At 41.3% G+C, this 19,669-nt stretch overlaps 2 protein-coding genes across 9 annotated transcripts in view; both read left to right on the top strand.

Annotated features, from left to right (window-relative positions):
* Positions 1 to 2,519, top strand: part of EFCAB5 (EF-hand calcium binding domain 5) — a 39,612-nt gene extending 37,093 nt beyond the window's left edge. For 7 of the 8 annotated variants that reach the window (XM_065694839.1, XM_065694840.1, XM_065694838.1 and 4 more), the window contains 3 exons: positions 278 to 507; positions 676 to 772; positions 2,226 to 2,519. In XM_065694839.1, the coding sequence (XP_065550911.1) occupies positions 278 to 507; positions 676 to 772; positions 2,226 to 2,392 (494 nt within the window). In that variant the 3' untranslated portion in view covers positions 2,393 to 2,519. Of the gene's footprint in view, positions 1 to 277; positions 508 to 675; positions 773 to 2,225 lie in introns of those variants that run through there. The other variant, XM_065694843.1, reaches the window with a different exon arrangement.
* Positions 2,520 to 3,088: 569 nt separating this feature from the next.
* NSRP1 (nuclear speckle splicing regulatory protein 1) lies at positions 3,089 to 17,461 on the top strand. Its single transcript, XM_065694240.1, has 7 exons — positions 3,089 to 3,404; positions 4,563 to 4,650; positions 11,805 to 11,861; positions 12,354 to 12,485; positions 13,419 to 13,626; positions 14,196 to 14,304; positions 15,814 to 17,461. Exons 1-7 carry the CDS (start codon positions 3,385 to 3,387, stop codon positions 16,853 to 16,855), a joined length of 1,656 nt encoding a protein of 551 aa, XP_065550312.1. The 5' UTR covers positions 3,089 to 3,384; the 3' UTR covers positions 16,856 to 17,461.
* Positions 17,462 to 19,669: the final 2,208 nt, after the last annotated feature.

The raw sequence follows: 19,669 nt of genomic DNA, 5'->3' as shown, positions 1-19,669 counted from the left end.
CCCCAACTAAGATCAGAATTCGAATGTCACAGAGTTACCTGCATGCCTGAACCCTGCGTGGTCTCAGGACCTCTGCTTGCCCCTGAGGCAAGTTTTGTCTCCTCAAGCACAAACCCGTTTTTAAAAGTTTCATAGGATACTTGGGCTGTGTACAAATCAATCAGTCAAGGAGAAAAAGAGTTACTCATAAACAGGGCAGAGCTTTCAATCAGTGACATAAGTCTTGAGTAGCAGATGTTTCTGAGCAACTCCTTGAAAGATTTGCTTTTGATTCCAGAGCCAGAACACGAGGCAAATTTGAGGCATGCAGGGATTCTCTTCCACTGGTGCATGCTGCAGGACCTGCGCGAGTGTGTCTGGAAACTCAGCGTGGAGAGCTTTGCTGACATAAAGAGCTATGTAGAACCACCAGCTCTGGTCCATAGCATAGTTAAGGCTGTGCTCTTGCTTTTCCATCCAGACTGGAAGGGCTCAGAGGAGACTGAGAACTGGAGTCAGTGTAAACTGGTGAGACTTCAAAACGTTGAGTCTTTGATTTCTCTTCTTCCCCCCACCAAGAAGATACAGTGGAATTACCTACAGATTTCCCATATGTTTGTCTTAGCCATCTTTAATTCTGTAGACCTCTCCTAAGTTTTCACTGACACCTGACTCTTTTTGTTCTCTGCATTGCAGAAACTTGATGACAATTTGATTCAGGAGATTCATTGCTTTGATCCAACTGCTGCATCTGTGCAAATTCAAGCAGAGCTGCTGCTGGACTGCATCGCTGGTAAATATCATAAACTAACTGTGAGATTACCAGACCTGGCTCAGCAATGAAACAGTGTCAGTGGCAACCTTCAGCTGAGTGCTTTTAAGGTCCTTACTTCAGAAATTAACTCTGATTTCACAATAGATGAAGCAACAGATAAAGGGTCCTAAATATCTGCAGTCTTTTTCGGTCAATAAAAGTCAACCTGTTAAATTTAGAATCGAAATTCACTGTCTTAAGGAAAGGGGAACAGATCAGTTTTGAAATGTACCAGAACAAGTGATCTCATTGTAAATCTCCAGATAAACATATGAAGAATGATGATGCTTTTGGCAAGTAATATGTAAAGATGTACTAAGAATGAGGCTCTTTTGGCAAGTAAGTCTACTTCAGGCCTCCATGTCCTGCCCTAGGGACTGACCTAGCTCCAAACAGCAATGTGAGTGTGGGAGGACAGTGTGAGCCCTCCTCTTTGTAAACACCATCTGCCAGGTACTTAAAATACTCACTGGCCATATACAGGAGCTTATTTTCAGCCTGTCTTTCTCTCCTTTAATGAATATGAGCTTTTTTTGGTGCCAAAGTAGTCAAGAGGCTATTATTATTTGCAATATCTCTGCAAGAGAAATGACTCTTGTTCTCATTGAGATCTCTCCCTTGATGATCTAATGCCTGTCTGAGAGGCCTGTTATAAATCACATGTGGTCAAGATGTGTGAATTTAGCTGGGGATATGTATCAAGAGTACCCTGCCCACTGGTGAACACAAAAAGAAGTCAGAGTTCCTTTTCATGTGTTCTCCTCATAAATATTAAACTAATTTACTGGAAAGAACAAAGCAGGCCTAGAACATCCAGTCTTCCTCCAACTGGGGACACAGCTGTAACTAGAAAGACTATTGCTTTGACAGACTGCTGGTATGCTACAAAGGGTTGGTTTCTTAGGGTGGAACTTACTCTGCATAGCGTCAGATCAGTGGTGTGAATACAGCTGTAATTCGAAATTATAAGAATTCCTTTAAAATTAACACCAGATAATGCCCATATGTTCCATACATGTGTGCTGTAATAGAGAAGACAGCACAATAACGAGCTACACTATCGACAGAGCAACCTTTAATGGTGTGATTATGTACTGACCTTTAATAGCATTTAGTAAAAGAGCTTTGAAGTTCATTACTCTTAAATCAAATCTGAGCTTGGAAAAACCCTCACTTTTCTCATTACATGTTTAATTATCGAATGTTTTGCATTAAAATACAGCAGAGCACTTTGTGCAAGATGCATTCTAATAAAAAGACAGTGACCACAATAATGCTGTGTGTGCTTTTCAAAGCACCACCATTTTCCAGCCTGGAATTTACTGGGCTTGGGGAGAGCAACACTGATGGGATGATCTCTACTCAGTCGTGTGGTGACAGTGCTCATGGTTTTGACTTTTCCTGTTGGATTTACAGCTCTTCTTTGTTTCAGGTGTATCTCGAGCAGCAGTGTGGGAGCACGGCTCAGCTCCCATAGAGTACCTGTATCACTGGGTACAAACCTGCCTGGTGCTGGCGGGGAGCCCAAGGAGTTTATACAGCAAAAAGAAAACATTTTTAGCCCCTTCTGGCATCGAGTTGCAGTGCACCACCAAGTAAACCTCTTTAATTCCTCACCTCACCTTAGTAATTCTGGTATTTGACATCCTTTATTAAACTAAACGTTAGGGTTCTTACATTGTTTGTTACCATAGCCACCAAGTCTTTGTTGTTAAGATGGGGGGACATCTGTGCTATAAACACATTGAAGGAAACAGTTTTGCTAGTGTAGCTACTTACTTTAAAACCTAGATTAAAGAGTTTTTGTTGAATTTGTGTTTGTTTGGTTGAATTAATCCTGATGGGAAAAGGGGAGAGGCAGAGTGGTTGTGAATACCAACCTGCAACGCTTAGAGATGATACAGCAAAACAAAAGTCAACATTCAGTCTCCTTAAATTGCTTTTTAGGAACAATTTTAAGTAGAGGTTGTTAATCAGCATTTTGTAAAGTTATTCTGAACGTGCTACACTTTCAATATAGCAAAAAAAACCCAAAACCTTTCTCATTGGGATAAAGCCGGACATTACAGCAACTGCACTGTCGGCAGCAAGATTTCATCTTTCCAATATCGCTTATTTTGGGCGAATCACTTCTTTTTTAATCAAATTTGGGAAATTAAAGTGCTCTTTTTTAATTCAGCCGGCAACAAGCTGCTTGTCCCGGCAGCGATGCCTGACGGGGGCACGCTCGCTCCTCTTCCGGCTGAGCTGGGCTCGGCCGGGTCCGGCTCGGCTCGGCTCGGCTCGGCTCGGCTCGGCTCGGCTCGGCCGACCTCGGCTTGTTTCGGCCCCTCTCGGCTCCCCTCAGGGCGGTGCGGGCCACCCCTACCAGTCCTTCCTCTGCCGGCACTTTCGCCACCAGCCAACGAGCCGTTAAAAAACTTGGCCCCCACCGCCAGCGCCCTCCGCCCGTTCTGCGCTCCACTTCTGGACCGGGACCGGGACCGGGACTGGGACTCGCGGCGGAGGGATCCCTCGGGGTGGGTTTTTGTCGTGAGGAATCTGCGGCCGCGGAACGACTGGCGGCTTTGCGAGGCGACGGCTGGGACAAGATGGCGGCGCTAAGCAAGCAGTGAGTGGTGGCGGCGCCGGGGCTGCGAGGCCCCGCCGGGGCCCTCGGGGGCGGAGGGTCCGTACCGGGCTGTGCTCCGCGGGGCAGCGGATGGGAGGGAAGGCCCCCGGGGCCGCCGTGAGGGCGGGCGCAAGCAGGGTCCTGTCTGGGGCCTGGGAGAGCTCTTAACACAAACCCCAGGCCGGGCCGCAGCAGCGGGTCTCGCTGCGTTGGCCTGAGTTTAAACCTGTGTTTATTGAAAACAACCAAACCCCACACGGGTGGGAGGCAGCGGAGGTGCTGCCGTGTTTTCGGGGGGAATTGTCACTCTTGGGAAGTGAAATCTCCTCAGGATACACACACACACACACACAAAACCCGCTGTGCGACCGCTGCCGCCAGCCCCCCAGCACCGGCGGTTGAGGGGCAGAGGCCCCGGTTGCTCCTCGGCTCCCCCGCAGCCGATCAGGGGGAGCTGCTGGGCCGGGTTCGGAGCACACGGAAGTAGATAGTTTGTCACAGTGATGATGTGGTATCTGCGGCATCGTGCAGGTCCCCAGCTCCATGCTACACGTTGTGATGAACAAGTTACCCAGTGATGACTGGGGAAAGGCAGGCTGGGGGAAATCCCTCCCTTAGAGATTGCTCATTGCCAAAAATACAGACCATGTCTGTGACAGAACGTCTCACAGAGGTTGGCTCTGTCAGCAGAAGAGTTCTGACTGTGTCGTTAAGCTCTGCATGACATCATCTGACAGTAAATCTTGTCTTTTCCCATAGTGGTATATGCGGGTTGGTGCTTTACATCCTCAGGCAGAACTTACTGCGCACAGAATGGTGTCTAATGTAGAATAGGAATGAACCTCTGCAGGTTAAACAGTAATTTCTTAATTCCAAAATCACTTGGAAAACTCCGGACATGAGGCATTTATGGTCTCATTTAGGGAGTTCCATCGCATCCCAAATCCTTGCATGGAAAAAGTCAGCAATACCTATGGGAGAAGTGGCAGGCATATAGCAAGGCTGAGCACACTGCTGCTGATGCTGCTCCATACCTCACACATTACACTGATGCTGATCTTTTGTTTCTAAAATTGGAAATGGTGGATTTTTGGTTTGGAACGTGCTGTATTTTCTCATCAGTAATGTGAAAGGGTGACTTTTATTCTTTTTCCCTAGATATGGGCTCATTATGCCCAAAAAAACGCCACAGAAAAATCTCGTTTCAAAGAAACTCTCAGTGTTTGCAGATGACTCCGATGATGAGGTGAGTTCAACAGTTTTATGATGATTTTTTCCCCATATTCTTCAAATTAATTGTTTACAACCAGTAATGGCTGCATCAGCTTGTGCTGGTGTCACTGGGATCTGTGTCATCATTTGGGTGTGAAATAGGATCTGTGTGTTCGTTAGTGTGAGTTACTTTCTGTCAGCTCTTCCAAAAGCTCATCACATGTAGCAGCCTGTTTATAAGAGTTAACAGTAGCTTGTAAAGAAACTTGTTGGCCATCACTGGTAAACCTGCTTGCTAATAAAGACCAGTAGCAGTCAACGTTCCTTTGTCAGGTATTAACTTTAACGTGCAGTAAAGTGTATTTTATCCTTTAGCTCATTCCACACAGATTTCATGTAGCTGATTTATGATGTTCAGACTCATGGTGTGTATGAGTGTATCACATGAAGTTGATAGTGTTCTTTGCTGTAGTCTCCTTCAATGGTTTTATATTTTTTAGGTATTACCTTCAAAATCAGCTTTCAACATGCCCCACTAGCAGTCGCTGTACACTATAAAAGTTACACCCCTGGATATACTGCTATGAATATGGGGAGTATCAAGAACTGGCATGGTACCTAGGCTGCTTGGGATACCTTACAGAAACCCAACTCCTAAACTAGACTTTCCGAAGGATTTAGAGCCAGTAGCTTCATAGTTTACAGCTAAAGAACAGGAACTCAAAATCATGGAGATGAGCATGGATGGAGCTTTCTGGACATAATGTTGCAATATGCTGGGTTTCGTTGATCTGGAATTTCTTGTGATAATTTAATCAGAATGTCATCGTGTGTATATTTAGCTTTTTTCGTACAAAACCCAGAGAATAAACTTCACCTGCACCTGTAGTCTAGAATTTTAACGTTTAAGAAGTTGAAATTTAGAATTAGTTGAAGTTTGGAAATGGAATCTGTGTTACAAAAATACTCTTGCTGCTGTAGAGCTTCACTCAATGCTCTTTAGTGTGGTTGAAAACCCAGTGCTAATAAAGCATCAAATAATCCTGGTCAGTTTCTGATTCATTATCAAAACATTTCTTTTAAATATGTTTTGGGTTGTTTCGTTTTTTCTTATGAACTCTCAGTTGTTCTTTATGTGTCACAGAAAGGCTGAATCTAGCACTTCCTGGCCTCTGTGTACCTGGTTCACTTACAGAAATGAGAATGCTGCTGTTGAAGGTGTCTGAGCGCCCTTTGTACAGGCAGGAAAGGGTTGAGGGCCTTCCTAGTGGTACCTGCACAACATGGAACTGACTCAGTGCAGCTTGTAGGACCTACAGGAGGCAGAGAGGACAGGAACATGTCTTAAATCCCATCTCAAGCTGCTGCTGTCCTTTGCACTCTGTGAGGGTGTGTCCCTCCCTTGATCTCCTAGCTGGCTTCATGGTGCTGAAGAGAGGCTTTCCTTTCAGATGGAGATGGCAGTGGATCCACTGTCCCCATGGCAGGAGCACTTTCCTGGTCAGTTTAGTCCCTGTGAGTTTGGGATTTGGTATCTTTCTCTACATTAGGCGTCTGACCCCACATTTTCCATATCCCAAGAATGAGCTTCAGTTAATCTGCTGTCAGCATTACACAGTAGGACTGGGAACCTTCTTCAGTATGGAAGATTTTTTTAACTTCTCCATTTCCTCTTAATATCTAAACATTAAAGCAAAATAATGCATAGAGTTCTAATAATAATAGTGCATGATGCTGTCTACTTTTAGCTTAACAGATCAAGTATCCTCTCAGCAAGGCTGACAGATTCACTAAGAGTCTGTTACAAAGACTCTTAAAAGTTGTCATGCTCATCACTATGGTACATACCCAGCAAAAAGTAATAATCTCATAACTGCCTTTATCAGATAAGATCATTTATATTTTTTTTTTAAGCTAAATTACTTTATTAGTTCAGTAATCATTTCGGAGCTTTTCAAGATAAGGAGCAGCATTTGGGAGGGGTTTCATTTCCTGTCTGCTGCCTTATCAGCCAGAACTACATCTCAAATGTCTGGAGATTATGTATTTTTAACTGAACTCTAATAAAGTTTGTGCTGGGAAATCTGCACACCTCGCTTGGTCTGTGATCATACAGGAGATACCAAACTTTTGCTCTCTGTTTTTAAATGTTACTATGCATATTTAAATCAAGATTTTGCCTGTGTTCTTGCTGAAGGAATTTGAAAGGTTTTTTTTTTTTTCCTGTGGCTAAGTACATTAATGGATGTTAGTTGCTGATGAAGATGATCTTTGGGCTAGTTCATAAGCAGTAGAACAGCTGGGATGGAAGTTTTTTCCAAATACAGTGTTGACTAGGAAAAAGCAACCCAGGAGATTACAGGTGTTTTTAGTCAATGGAGCTGTGAATTATTTGCCTTCATAATGAGGAGTTCTTGCTATCTTTAAAAACTGGGGGGGAAGGTTTTTACCCCTGGGAAAGCCTCTTGTAGAGAGCAGATGTTACAGCAGCAGTCTAGGATGCATTAGAAATAGGTTTCCTTTCTGGTTTAGTGTTATTTGTGATACATCCATTTTCTCGAAAGATGCTATTCCCTTATTCATGCATTGTGTTTTCAGAGATGGCTTGTGAGTATTCCCAGTGCACTGTTCCATGTTCTGGTTTATCTTTGGAATTCAGCTGAAAATATCTCTGTGGTACAGTGGATAAAGGTTCTGTTTCTTGGTTGTATCAGAATCACCTAGCATACATTCCTGCACCTCACCAGCCTTCCAGAACTGATTTGTTGCTCAGGATGTAAAATGTAGCTGTAAAAATAACTGTATTTAGACCACAGTAGGTGGTATATTCAAGAGAGAGATAGTGGAGTCAGTATGGATAGTTCTTATTCAGACATAAATGGAGTCTTTAAGCAGGGGCACAAAGGAAGAAACTGAGGACAAGCAGATGACTATATCCTGTTGCAGACTCAGGTTTTCAGTTTTACTTAGAGACTCTTCCATTCACTTTGCAAAAGATATAGAATGACAAAAAGTAAAATTGGCAAAGTGATGAGTATTGATGATGACCAGAGTTTATGCGACAGTTTTCATGCAAAGTAAATAGACTAAAGGGACTCTTAGGTTACTGAGAGGAAGGAAGTGAAGAGAAGGAACTGAAGAGGGTGTAGGTAAAATCAAGAAAGTTCAGAGAAAGTAATGTAGTATTTCTCATAATATGAGCAACACAGTGTATTATGGAATTACCAAGTAACTGGTTTGATCTAAACAAAAGGAAGTTGGGGATTTCTTCACACAATGTATAATTAAGTTGTGGAACTCATTGCCACAGGATATTGTGGCATGGCCAAAAAGATAAATGGGTTCAGGTATGGATTAGCCAAAGTAAGGGGTGCTCTCGGTGGCAAACAATGGTCCAGGTGCATCCTCCAGTGCAGGAAGTCCCTCATCTCCTGGTTTCTGGAAGCTAGGAGGGAATGTAGAGGAAAGCTAATTCTGTATGTGAGTTGTTTATGTTCTTTCTCTTAATCTTCTGCTAGTAGCCGTGACTCATACAGTGTCTGAATTGAGATGGATCTGTTGCCTGACTTGATAGTATTTTTTCCCCCGTGAAGCTCCGAGTCTTGTGTACGTTCAGGGATCATCTGTGCGGTCTGTAGTTGGGTAATCCAGGTTTCTCTGAGGGCAGCCTTAACGATTTAATGCTAAATACATATACATGAGAGTGTAAGTGGCTCATTTTGAAATCTTTGGTTACCAAGGAGTCATGAATCCAAAGATCATAGCCTGAGATTTCTTATCTGATGTGAGGAGCATGAATTGAGCAGAGTCAGATCTCAGCCTTTCCAATATACAGCCACACAGGGCCCCAAAACTGGGGCGAGATCCATAGAAATCTGTGCTTGAGCTCCTGAGTGCTCTGTACAGTCATGAGAGATGCAGGTACTGCTGAGGCACAACTCACTTCATGCTAAAGTGGACACCTAAAATTAGGGAGATGAATTTTGCTCTGAAAGTGCTTTGCTGTTTGTGAGCTGGTTGACTGTCCCTTCACTTGGTGATCAAGCAGAGCTCCAAATTATCCTGCTGCTGCTCTTTGGTCAAGTATTTTTCTGTCCAGCTTAAACTAGATGGTTATAGTGAGAGATTAAAATCAAACTACATCTAATCTGCCTGACGTCACTGAAGCATGTAATTTCCCTTTCAAATGTATTTCAGTTTAAACAGTGGTAATTTATTTTGGTGTGTCTACTGCAAAACAGCATGTAGAGAGTTCAAAAGGGCAAAGCCCCCTCATGGGTCTTTCATAACAGCTTATATTAGAGCAGAATCGTCTTCTGGTTTTAGAAAAGGATTGGAATGATGTCTTATATTGTCTATCAGTTAGTACCATGCCTGGGGTTTTGGTAGCAACCACAAATGCTTTTCCCTTGGAGGCAGGATGTGCAGCTAATACAAGGTGCTCCATTATTAATAGCTACCATGTCACAATTTGTTGGTCTTGTACTTCTTGTGACAATCAATGGGGAAGAACAAGTTGGGCATCTCACATGTACTTTGAGAGCATCTATTAAAGAAATGGGAGCAAACAATGGGCTATTTAGTAGATTGGGGTAATTTCTTATTCTGTTGATTTTTTTTTTTAACCTTTTCAGTTGTGCACAGGCTCAACTCCGTGGTCTCATAGGAGTGGTAGACCAGAGAATCTCATACCTAAGAGCTTGATTTGCATGGATTCTGTGTCATTTCACAGGATGGGGTTAAAACGTTTTCTCCTTCCAGAAAATATTAAACTCTAAGCTTTGTGCTTCAGAAGAATAGCTTGACTGCAAGGAAAGGGTATGAGACAGATTGCTGAGCTTACGGGGCCTTTAATAAATGGGCAGTTGATAAGTAAAAACAATACAAAAGAACGGGAAGTTCTCATCTGTCAGAGCTTGTGGCACAGCAGGAAATTGTTCACCATAAACCATGAGGGAAGGTGTTTGTTTTCTGTAAACTTACTGCCACTCTAGACAAACAAATGGCAGGTGGAGTTCTTTACAATGATGTGTACTATCAAGAGGATTATGTATTACTTTTGTGTTCATGTAATCTTTGCAGATCAACAAGTTCATTTCATGTAGGCAGAGGAGGAAAACATTCTAAGCGGCATTTCAAACATTTTGGAGGGCTAAAGCTGATTCTGTAAATACAGCTCCTGAATCTGTTTCATCTTCTACTGAGCCGTTGCTTTCTGGGCTAATGCAGGGAAGATTCCTTAATGTTCCAGCACCTTTCTGTAAAACCAGTGTAAGAGTCTGATAAAGGAAATCTTCAGTGCTGACCCTTAACATCTCAAGTAGAGGATCAGCGCCTTTCCCAAGGGCCAGGAGGAAGTTTAGGTCTTCTGTATGGCGCTGTTTATGTTCCACTGCCAGTTTAAAGCAGCTGTTTATATTAAGAAATTCATACAGACTCATTTATAGCATTTTGAAAAGAAAGCGGATGACCTAAAAATTAAGTGCGGTATTTTAAATATTCTACAACATTAGCTTTTCAGTCTTGAAAGCCAGAGGTGAACAGATGAATGAAGCCAGGAGCCTTTTACGTTGTTTTAAACTAAATAATCTGCTATCTACTTCCCCCAGTCAACCAACCAACCAGCTACATAAATAAATAAGAGACTATATCCAATTCTAATCCAAATAAGCAGCAAGCTGCAGTGTACAGGGTGTAGTCCCTGATCCCACAGCAGACTCTTGAATGTGTTGCTAATGTCTTCCAAGCTCAGGTTCCTAAAGCCTGTCTGCCCCCTTAACCTGGTTACCTGCAGCTGGGTGGGAGAGGGAGGCTGCTTTTGGTGGGAGCGTAACAGAACCATGGAGGGCTTTTCTTCCATGAAATTGCACATCACACTTTCCCTTTATTACTGTAGTTTAAGCACAAGGTTTAACATTTGGAAAGTGGAGATGGAGTTTATCCAAGTCTGCATGTAGCAGCTTTGTAAGATTGAGATACTTAATTACATAAACAAGGTTACACGTCCTGTCAGTTGTAGTGAATCTGTTGAATAAACAGTATCATTTATTGGTTGAGGAAAGATAAATACACAGCTTAGTTCAACAGTAAAAGACAAAATAAATAAAATGCGAAGCTGCCTTTAAAAGACAGTATGATTAGAAAACGTATTTTCAGTAGTGGACATGGTCTTTCTTAGGGAAGATCAGTACTGCTGTTTGTTAGCATATTCATCTTGAAAAATGAAACATGAGCATTTGAAGTACATGCTGTTCATGGCAGCAGTATTCTTATTTCTAAAAAGACAGAACTAATGATACAGATCAAACCTGTAGTAAGTGCCACATCTTTCAGTTGTTTTTTACTATGAGCAGTTTTTTCATGTGATTGTATGAATGCCTGCTCATGACTGCTAGATATCTGAGCACATGTGAACACTGGAAGAAGAGCATGTGTATTCTGAGCAGCGCCTATGTATTTCACAGGTGATTGGAAAGATAATTACAAAAATCATTGAGAACATCTCTCGTTTGTTCAAAACCATGTAATCCCCAAGAACTTCAAAATTGATAGGAGGGTGTAAGTCCAATTCTTACTGACTTGGGGGGGGCTGTTTTCTGTGTTTTCCTCTCATTTTCTTTTTTTAATGGCAAAACCTGAAATAATTGTGTTTGGGCGTGAGTAGGTGTATTATAAGCATCATTCTCTTAAGAATGTGTTCCAGTACTGGCTTCAGCTGTCCTTTGCTATGTGTTTTACCTGCTGATGTGACAACTTCTTGCCCCAGCAGGCTGACCCTTACTGTAGTAGAAGGGTGTATCTTCTCCGCTGTTCTTTTGGCAATGGCTGGAGGAGGGCATTGCAACTAAAGAGTTTTCACAGACCTCCTGTGTCTCTGAGCAGTTCTTGGACAGAGATCACTTGCTTTGTGAAATGACATGCCTTTTTATGCAGCTTTTGAGGTGCACACCATTGAAGTAGTGTTCTTAAACTCATCATTGTTTTCATATATATGCTGAGGTACTGCGATTCTTTGCTTGTGGAAAAGGCTGATTCATTGTATGCTTGGGAATGAACTTTTAGCATTTCTTCCTACAGAAATATTCCACTGAAACGAGAGACTGACTTATGGAATGGGATTGTTATACAGTTGTTTGTTAGGAGCTGTGTCAATGTAATTGATTTAATTTTTGCAATGTTTCCTTATAGCCGTCTGTGGGTGAAAGCCTTCAGAAAGAAGCACTGAAAAAACAAGCAATGAAACAGGTAAGATGTGGTGGCAGATTAAGAAATTACAGCATCTATTTCCTTTAATTAAAGGGCTGCAGAAACAGATTTGTGTCATTGCAATGTTATAGTTACCCTTTAAAACAATTCCATATGCATTTATGATTTTGTGCATTGCTCTTTGCAGCACAAGACTTGATATGAAATTCTCAGGGCCTTTCCTGTAGCTTGAAAATCTATCAGGTTTCTGGGCAAGGTTGTTCATTTTGAAACTCTTCTGACTGTGATCAGAGCAGCTGAAGAAGAGCCCGATGAAAGCTGCATGAGTGAGGCTTACAGAGCTGGCCATAATGTAAAATACAATGAAATTTTGGTTTCCTCAATGCAAGCAGTTAAATACACCAGGTGTTGAGGTTTGTTTTGTGGTGTAGAGTGCATTGGTTATTTTAGAATTTCTCAAAAGCTTTGAAAACAGTAGAAATTTCATGCTTAATTTTTGGGTATCTTTTCATCCTCCTTCCTTTCTTTTAGACTAAATTGGAGATTCAGAAGGCTTTGGAGGAAGATGCTACAGTGTATGAATATGACAGTATTTATGATGAAATGCAGCAGCAGAAGAAAGAAAGTAATGCCAGAGTGTTATCTGGAAGAGATGACAAAAAGGTTGGTACCTGAAAGCGTGTGATGTCTGTCTGAGCCCTGTGTGCTTGAAATGGCTAAAACTGATTAACTTCTAAGCTTTACCGAATGCATTTTCCCATAGGGCATGCAAGTTTTGTGGTCAAATCCCATTAAATAAGGTAGTATTTTGCAAGAATTTTGGCAAAACTGTTAGTTCATTGAGTACTTTGGAGTCCTCATCCAGTAGTATTCCGGAGGGTGGCTCACTACAAGTTTCCCATGCAGTTTATGATGTACGTACAGTGTATCTGTGTATTTCTGAAGAGAATGTTACAGTGGGATAATAGGATTAGAGGCAATGGGCCCTGTAACAATACTGCTTATGATAATAGAGACTCTTGTTATTAAGCCAATGAACATAAATTGTCCTTCCTCACACACTGCTGGGCTTCCCAGAGGACTGTCAGGAGACAAAAGTAATTAACTTCCATTGGCGAGATGGGAGCCAGTTTCCACAGCCCAATGGCTTGTTTGAAAGCATTGTTGAATTATCCTGACAATTGATACTTTCATTGTTACTTACTCTGTTTAATTTGAAAGCTCTTGTCAGGTTTTGTGGGTAGAAAAGGAAGCTTCCCACTCCTTTACAGCAATAGAAAGGCAAGACTGTTATAAGGCAAAAGACAGGGATGAGAAATCAGAAACCACTCACACTCAGGAGCAAAAATTATCTTAGTCAAAGATGGGCTGAATGTTTTGGTTGAATACAGCATAGAAGCATGGGTATTAGTGATCTGAAAGAGAATGACAGTTTATTTCTGATAGCTGTCAAACAGTGGAGAATATGTGACAGTAGCTGCTGTTAGTTTTTATTCTCTTACCAACTTTCAGCTTCTCTCCATCAATCCCAACGTGTATCTTCTCAGCCACCTTAATTACCTCTCAGCACGATCCCTTTTTTCTCTTCTATTTTAGCCCAGATACATCCAAAATATCCTCAAAGCAGCTGAGATTAGAAAGAAGGAGCAAGAAAAAAGAATGGAAAGAAAAATACAGAAAGAGCGTGAAATGGAAGGGGGAGAGTTTGATCACAAAGAGGCTTTCGTGACCTCAGCCTATAAGAAGAAGCTGCAAGAAAGGGCTGAAGAGGAGGAAAGAGAAAGAAGAGAAGCAGCTCTCGAGGGTGAGATTCATACTGAAATAATTGCCCTTTAAAATAAGCATGTTACTACGGCCTTGACATGATTTACAACATTGTCATCTGGGCTCTCTGTGAGGCTTGAGATAATTAAATTAAAAAGGTCCAGGTGGCAGATACTGAATCAGATGCTTCTTTGTTATTTTCCTTTGTATGTTACTAAAGGAACAGAGGAAACTCCTCTCTGTGTCGGTGCTATTTGTGTTGCTGCTTTTTATTTCTGAGGAAGAGTCACTTGTTGAAGTCTGTAAGCCTGGGGTACAGTGAGGCTTACAAAATGTTTGAAGTAAGGAGTGTAGTGTCCCATGAACAGGTGTAAAGAATAGGATATAGGGTCATAAGATAAATCAGGCTGGAGTGGCTCTCAGAAGTTCATCTGTTAAAGCCTCTTGCTCAAAGCTTGGTCCACTGTAAGGCTGCTCTGAGCTTTTTCCACTCTGGACTTGAAAACCTCCAGGCTGAAGACTGCAGACTTGATGGTGTCTATCAACTGTGAGTTGTGTCTGATAAGTATTTGTGGCATGGTAAATCCAACCTCAGTTTCTTTCTCACAGCGTACCTGGATGTGACCAAACAGAAGGATCTCAGTGGATTTTACAGACATCTTTTAAACCAGAAAGTGGGGGAAGAAGAGATGCCTAAATGCAGCTTCCGTGAAGCCAGGTAGGACGCCGTTCTGGAAGGCTTTCCAATATAAACCAGCTTCTGGCTGTTTGTGATTCCAGACTCACTGGACCACTCTAAGAATTAGAGAGTACTAAACATTGTAGGGTAAAGTGATTCTTTTACACAGCTGATTAATTATGTGGAAAATGTCTAATAATCACAAGTGTAATATACTGTAAGACAGAACCAAGCAGGACAGAAATGCCGTTTAAAAAGTATCAAGAGGACAGTCATACATGTAATACCACTTGGTCTTATTCCAGCCTATATATTCCAAGCTTTATTTGCTTTGGTTTACATAATATTTGGCAATATGCAGTAGGTTCCATATTTTGAATTATGAGGGAGACAAAAGAGGGAGACAACAAGCACAAGAGGTAAATCACAGGAAATGATGTTGTGATATAAATTGCCTGAAAAGAATGTTAGTCTCTGACTTTGTACTTACTCCACATTTATGGGTTCATAAAAACTAAATTGACTGAGTGCTGGTGCTGTGGTAAAAGGAAATTAACCAAATGTGTAGGAAATCCAGCGGGAGTGCTTTAAGATCTTAATATATGTACATTCCAAAGCAAAGTAATGAGATGAGGCTGAATTACGTACGTAGCTGAGATGGTGAAATTCTGCCCTGTGCAATGGTGAAGGGGATATGTTTCTTATGTGCAACTGATCATTTGAAACAATTCAGGTTAAACCTCTCTTAAGATAGGCCTTAAACCTGGATATCACAAGTTAAATGCTTGCCATCTCAAAGAAAATGCAGCACACATCAGATACTCAATCTAACTAGATGGTGTGCTGATTCATAAGAATTTACCATGGACCGTTACTGGAGCTGTATGATTAAAGAGAAGAGACTCATGGCTTGTGTGAGTGAGCATGTATTTCCTTATCAGTCAACAAAGAATGACAAAGCACAACCTTTCTGTCTACTGCCCAGATTGGTCCTCCATGGACTGGCTTTTTGTGCTTAAGAATCTGTGAGCTCTGAAAAGATAGTAATTTCTATCTAGCCTCAAGAGCAAGATCTTCAGAAATACTGGATTATAAAAGATCTACTGCTAATGGAAGCTGCTTCTTACCTCTGTTAACAGAACATACAACAACAAAACACACAACAACACAACATAACAGCCTGCTGCTTTTCTGGATAATTATTTGAAGTGAAAAGGAATAAGCACATAGGAAAAAGTGTGTAGCTTGCCACAAAGCTCACATATGAATACAAATCTGTCCTTTTGCTTAGATGGAGGCTACAGATACTTAACCATAGTCATTTTTGTAGATAAATTAATCAGCTCACATTCACCAGATACAGATACAGATGCGTAGCAGAAATCCTTTGCGCTGGATTCCTGGAACCTGAGCCACAGATAGATTTGTTTTCCTAGACTTCAGCAGCATCTTTTGCTTAAGCCCTGACCAGAAGTCAGTTTGTGGAAGAGGCTGAGATTTCAGGCTGTGTAATGTTTTTTTTTTTCTTTTTTAACATAAAAAATGTAGGATAAAGGAAGAAAAACCTGACAGTTGTTATGATGAATCCAACCAAAGGAACAAAGGCCCCTATGAAAAACAAAGACCGAAGCTCTCTGCTAAGAAAGAGAATAATCCAGATGCTGATACTGACTTAGAAACTGATAGTAGTGATGATGATAAGAGACATAAAAATAGTAAAGTGAATTTGAAAAAGAAGAAAAAGAGGGAGAGCTCTGTGAGCAGTGAAGAGGAGGTTAAACATCACAAGAGCCAGAGACATTCCAGGTCACCGAGTGCATCCAGTGTGGAGGAAGAGCCACCCTCAAAAGCCCAAACAAATCATCTTACAAGGAGGGGAGAGAGCAGACCAAGTAGAAGGGGAAATGATGAACAATACAGGGAAAAAGATCATGAGAGAAGTAGGACCTATGAAAAGGATCACCAAAGGGATAAGGAAGAGCGACACAGATACGGGGATCATGCTAATAAAGATAACTACAGGAGGAGGGAAGACCAGGATGATAAACAAAGAGGGAAGGAAAGAAGAGAGAGGGAGGGACACGGCAGAGAATGGAGGAAAGGAAGGGAGAGAGATGAGAAGGGCTCAGAAAAGGAACGAGAGAGAGAAAGAATAAGAAATGGTAAAGATAGATATAATGACAGAGAGAAGGAGAGAGGAGAGAAATATAGAGAAAAGGAAGATCATGTGAAGGACAGGAGAGAGAAATATGGTAATGATGAAAAGAAACACAGAGAGAGGAGGGGAAGTAGTTCTTCGCCTTTAGAAAAAGATGGAGAGACTGATCAGGAAAAAGAGAGAAAGGGAAGAGAGAGGGAGGTGGATGAGAAGGGAAGATCCGGCTCTGAAATGTCATCTGAGCAGAAACGTAAAGCTGGAGAAGAAGGGGATAAAGAGGAGAAAGAACAAGCACAGAAACCAGCTGAGAGCATGAGCAAATTTGCCAAACGGAGCAATGAGGAGACAGTCATGTCAGCGAGGGACCGGTACTTGGCAAGGCAGATGGCACGTGTCAGTGCCAAATCTTACATTGAGAAGGAAGAAGATTAAAATCCCTGTGGTGGACAAAAACACTCGGTCTGTCAACCAGAAGGAAAAGTCACTGCTGCATGGACTCCTGTACAGAGGTAAAAGTGTGTCCTAGTTATTTATTTCTGGCTTTCATCTAAGAAACCTTGTGTGCTGTAATAGAGGAACAACTCTTGAAATGGGTTCATGGATCACTTGAAAAACAGCCTTAGTGTCTTTATACAGTTCAGATATTAAATTGTGCTGACTCCATCCACCATGGCCTTCAGCACCCAACCCATAAGATTCTGGCCACTTGAAGATTCTGGGACAGACCTAGGAGTGTTAAAAAACGTGGCAGCTCTGAGCTGAAGCAGTGAGCTCTGCTGAGAGAAAGGTGTTCTCAGCCCTTGGCAGGAGGCATTGTTGCCAACTGATGCTCTCAAAAGTGAGCAACAGACCCTGCAAAAGTGAAGAAAAAGGCAAGAAAACCAGCCTGAATAATAATCTAGGAAATTCCTGTATGTAGTACGGTATTTTGTAAGCTAGACGCATATTGATATATGAATTTTGTATTTATGTGTGGGCTTTGGTCTTGGGGACCTGATGTACAGGAACACTTAAATAAAGTGTAAGATACATACTGGATCTAATGTGTGGGTCTTCTTAATGCTTGTGCTATTTTACTGCGTCTTTGTGTGTGAAATAAGGTATATGAGTCTTGTGCTTGTATATGAGGTTATGTATTACAGTTGTATCTGCTTGTTTCTACTGAAAGTAATATTTTACATTTGTCAACCTGTTCAAAGGTTCATAATGAAGAATAAAGTTACCTCCAATCTCTAGCTTGGTAAGTGGGATATCTGACAGTGGTTGTAGGTTTTGGAATACATTTTTAACACTTTTGACAGTAGTTTCTTTTACTTTATTGCTTTTATGCTACAGTAAAGTGAACTAATACTAAAAAAGGTTTTAAGATTGGTGTTTCCGTAATGTCTTGTCCAGCCTTAGTAATGAGACAAAACGTGAGTGAAGTTAAATGCCAAGACTGCTGGTTTACAAAGCCTTGAAATGAGTTTTATATATAACCTAATCAAGTAGCTAAGCACTTACTCCAAGTGTGGATCAGTTCAGTTTTGCTGTTCTGTCTAAACAAATGTGATTTGCTTTTGTTTCCTCTGTTGGAATAGAGTGAAAGAACTGAAGGAAATCCTCTGCTTTTTGGCAAAGAGGCCTTGTTGGGGTAGTAAACTGGACTGGATATGCTGCTGCTGCTTGGAATTGAGTTGTATCTTTGTTCTTTTTTCCCATAAGAGAGGCACAAGAGAAGTCTACAGATGGATTATGAATATTAAATTTATTACAATAACAGTTTACAGTACAAGGCACATACTGATGACTTACAATCAGCTTGCAACACTTGTAACTAAACAGCCGCATAAATTAATACAGGTGCATCATGTACAAGTTGGAGGGAATACTTAGTTCTGTACAACTAAAACTCCAGTTTAATACCCTTTGCTTAAAAGGCAAATATGGTCCTAATTTAATGCTTTCATAACTTCCTTCTCACTGCTCAGAATAAGGGGTAGGATGTTCTCATGTGATAGGTAAGTGAAGGGGAACTGAAGAGAAGGAATTGGGTGGTTTGCCTCAGAAGACTTCTAAGTGCAGCCCACTTGGTATCAACCTGCCAACTAGTTTTTGTACAAAACCAATATTTAACATATGGCTACCTGTTGAGCTACCTGATAAATACTGGTTCCTCTAAATGTGTTCAGCTGGATATGTAAAAGGAAGGTAAAATCAATTGTAAAAATAAATGAAACCTATTTCTCAATATATCAACCACTGAGCGAAACACTGACAAATGAACTTGTCAGCAGAAGGTATAGAAAACTTCACACCAGTGCGCCATGTAATAAAAAATAAAGCGGGCTAACCTGCCTTGCAAGTTCAGCTTTTACAGAATGAAAACATGGATGCATTTTATCTTTGTATTATTCAGGAAAAGATAAGCATTTTAAATCCACTTCTGGAGGGCTTCCTTGCTCCATTCCCATAAACACCTCAGACTGGATTGTTCTGGTGAAAAGAGAGCAAAGATCTAACATCACCAGTGATCTTCTGGACTACCTGTTCCTAAAAATATTTCTCCTGTGACTTTGCATGTCTACATTGCTCTTTTATCTCCAAATGATTTAAAACTCTTTCACCCTCTCTCAGTACATCTGTACTCAGAGTGCTTTAGTCTAGTTTGTCAACTGAGAGACCTTGCCCTGTCTTAACACTGACTATTGCAGGACTGTATTAACATCGGGGCTTCTTGGCTGACTTTTAGTCCACTAGAAAACAGTGGCATTTCTTAGGAGGTGCTAAAACCACCCAGAGAGTCAGTGTCTGTTGTGTATTAAAGATGCATCTTTTGCCATTTCAAATACTGTTATGAAAGAATAACATCTGTAGTGTTGTGCATGAAGTAGGGATTTCTGCAATTGTTACTTTGCAAATTACTCCACTAGAAATAATGTTCCCAGTTTCAGTTTGTTTGCAAGGTTGAAAGAGAGACTTTTGTCTTTGAAACAGATAATGCTCCTATTTAACTCAACCATTTCTGTCCCTACCTTCCCCCTTCCTAATAGAAGGCTGCAGAATGTCTGTTTGAAGAGGCGTTTGCACACGGGTATACGAAAATGACCAAGCATTGGAAGCTGAATTTTGGAGCTGGTTTGAGGAAGTGTGAGGGTGGTTTGTTAAAGGAGCCTAGCATGAAACAGCATCAAATCTGGCAAAACATATTCCATCTGTAAGATTTACCTATTTAAATCCTTACCTGTTTAGGAGAAAACTCACTTA

Source organism: Lathamus discolor, chromosome 14 (genome assembly GCF_037157495.1).
Source record: "Lathamus discolor isolate bLatDis1 chromosome 14, bLatDis1.hap1, whole genome shotgun sequence".
NCBI lineage: Eukaryota > Metazoa > Chordata > Aves > Psittaciformes > Psittacidae > Lathamus > Lathamus discolor.
The sequence above is the reverse complement of the archived record's forward strand: the minus strand, read 5'-3'. Positions and strand labels throughout refer to the sequence as shown.

Coding starts and splice junctions, on each gene's coding strand:
- NSRP1 (XM_065694240.1), top strand. CDS start 3,385: ATGGCGGCGCTAAGCAAGCA. Junction 12,486..13,418: donor CTGGAAGAGATGACAAAAAG/GTTGGTACCTGA, acceptor CTTCTATTTTAG/CCCAGATACATCCAAAATAT. Junction 13,627..14,195: donor AAGAGAAGCAGCTCTCGAGG/GTGAGATTCATA, acceptor TCTTTCTCACAG/CGTACCTGGATGTGACCAAA.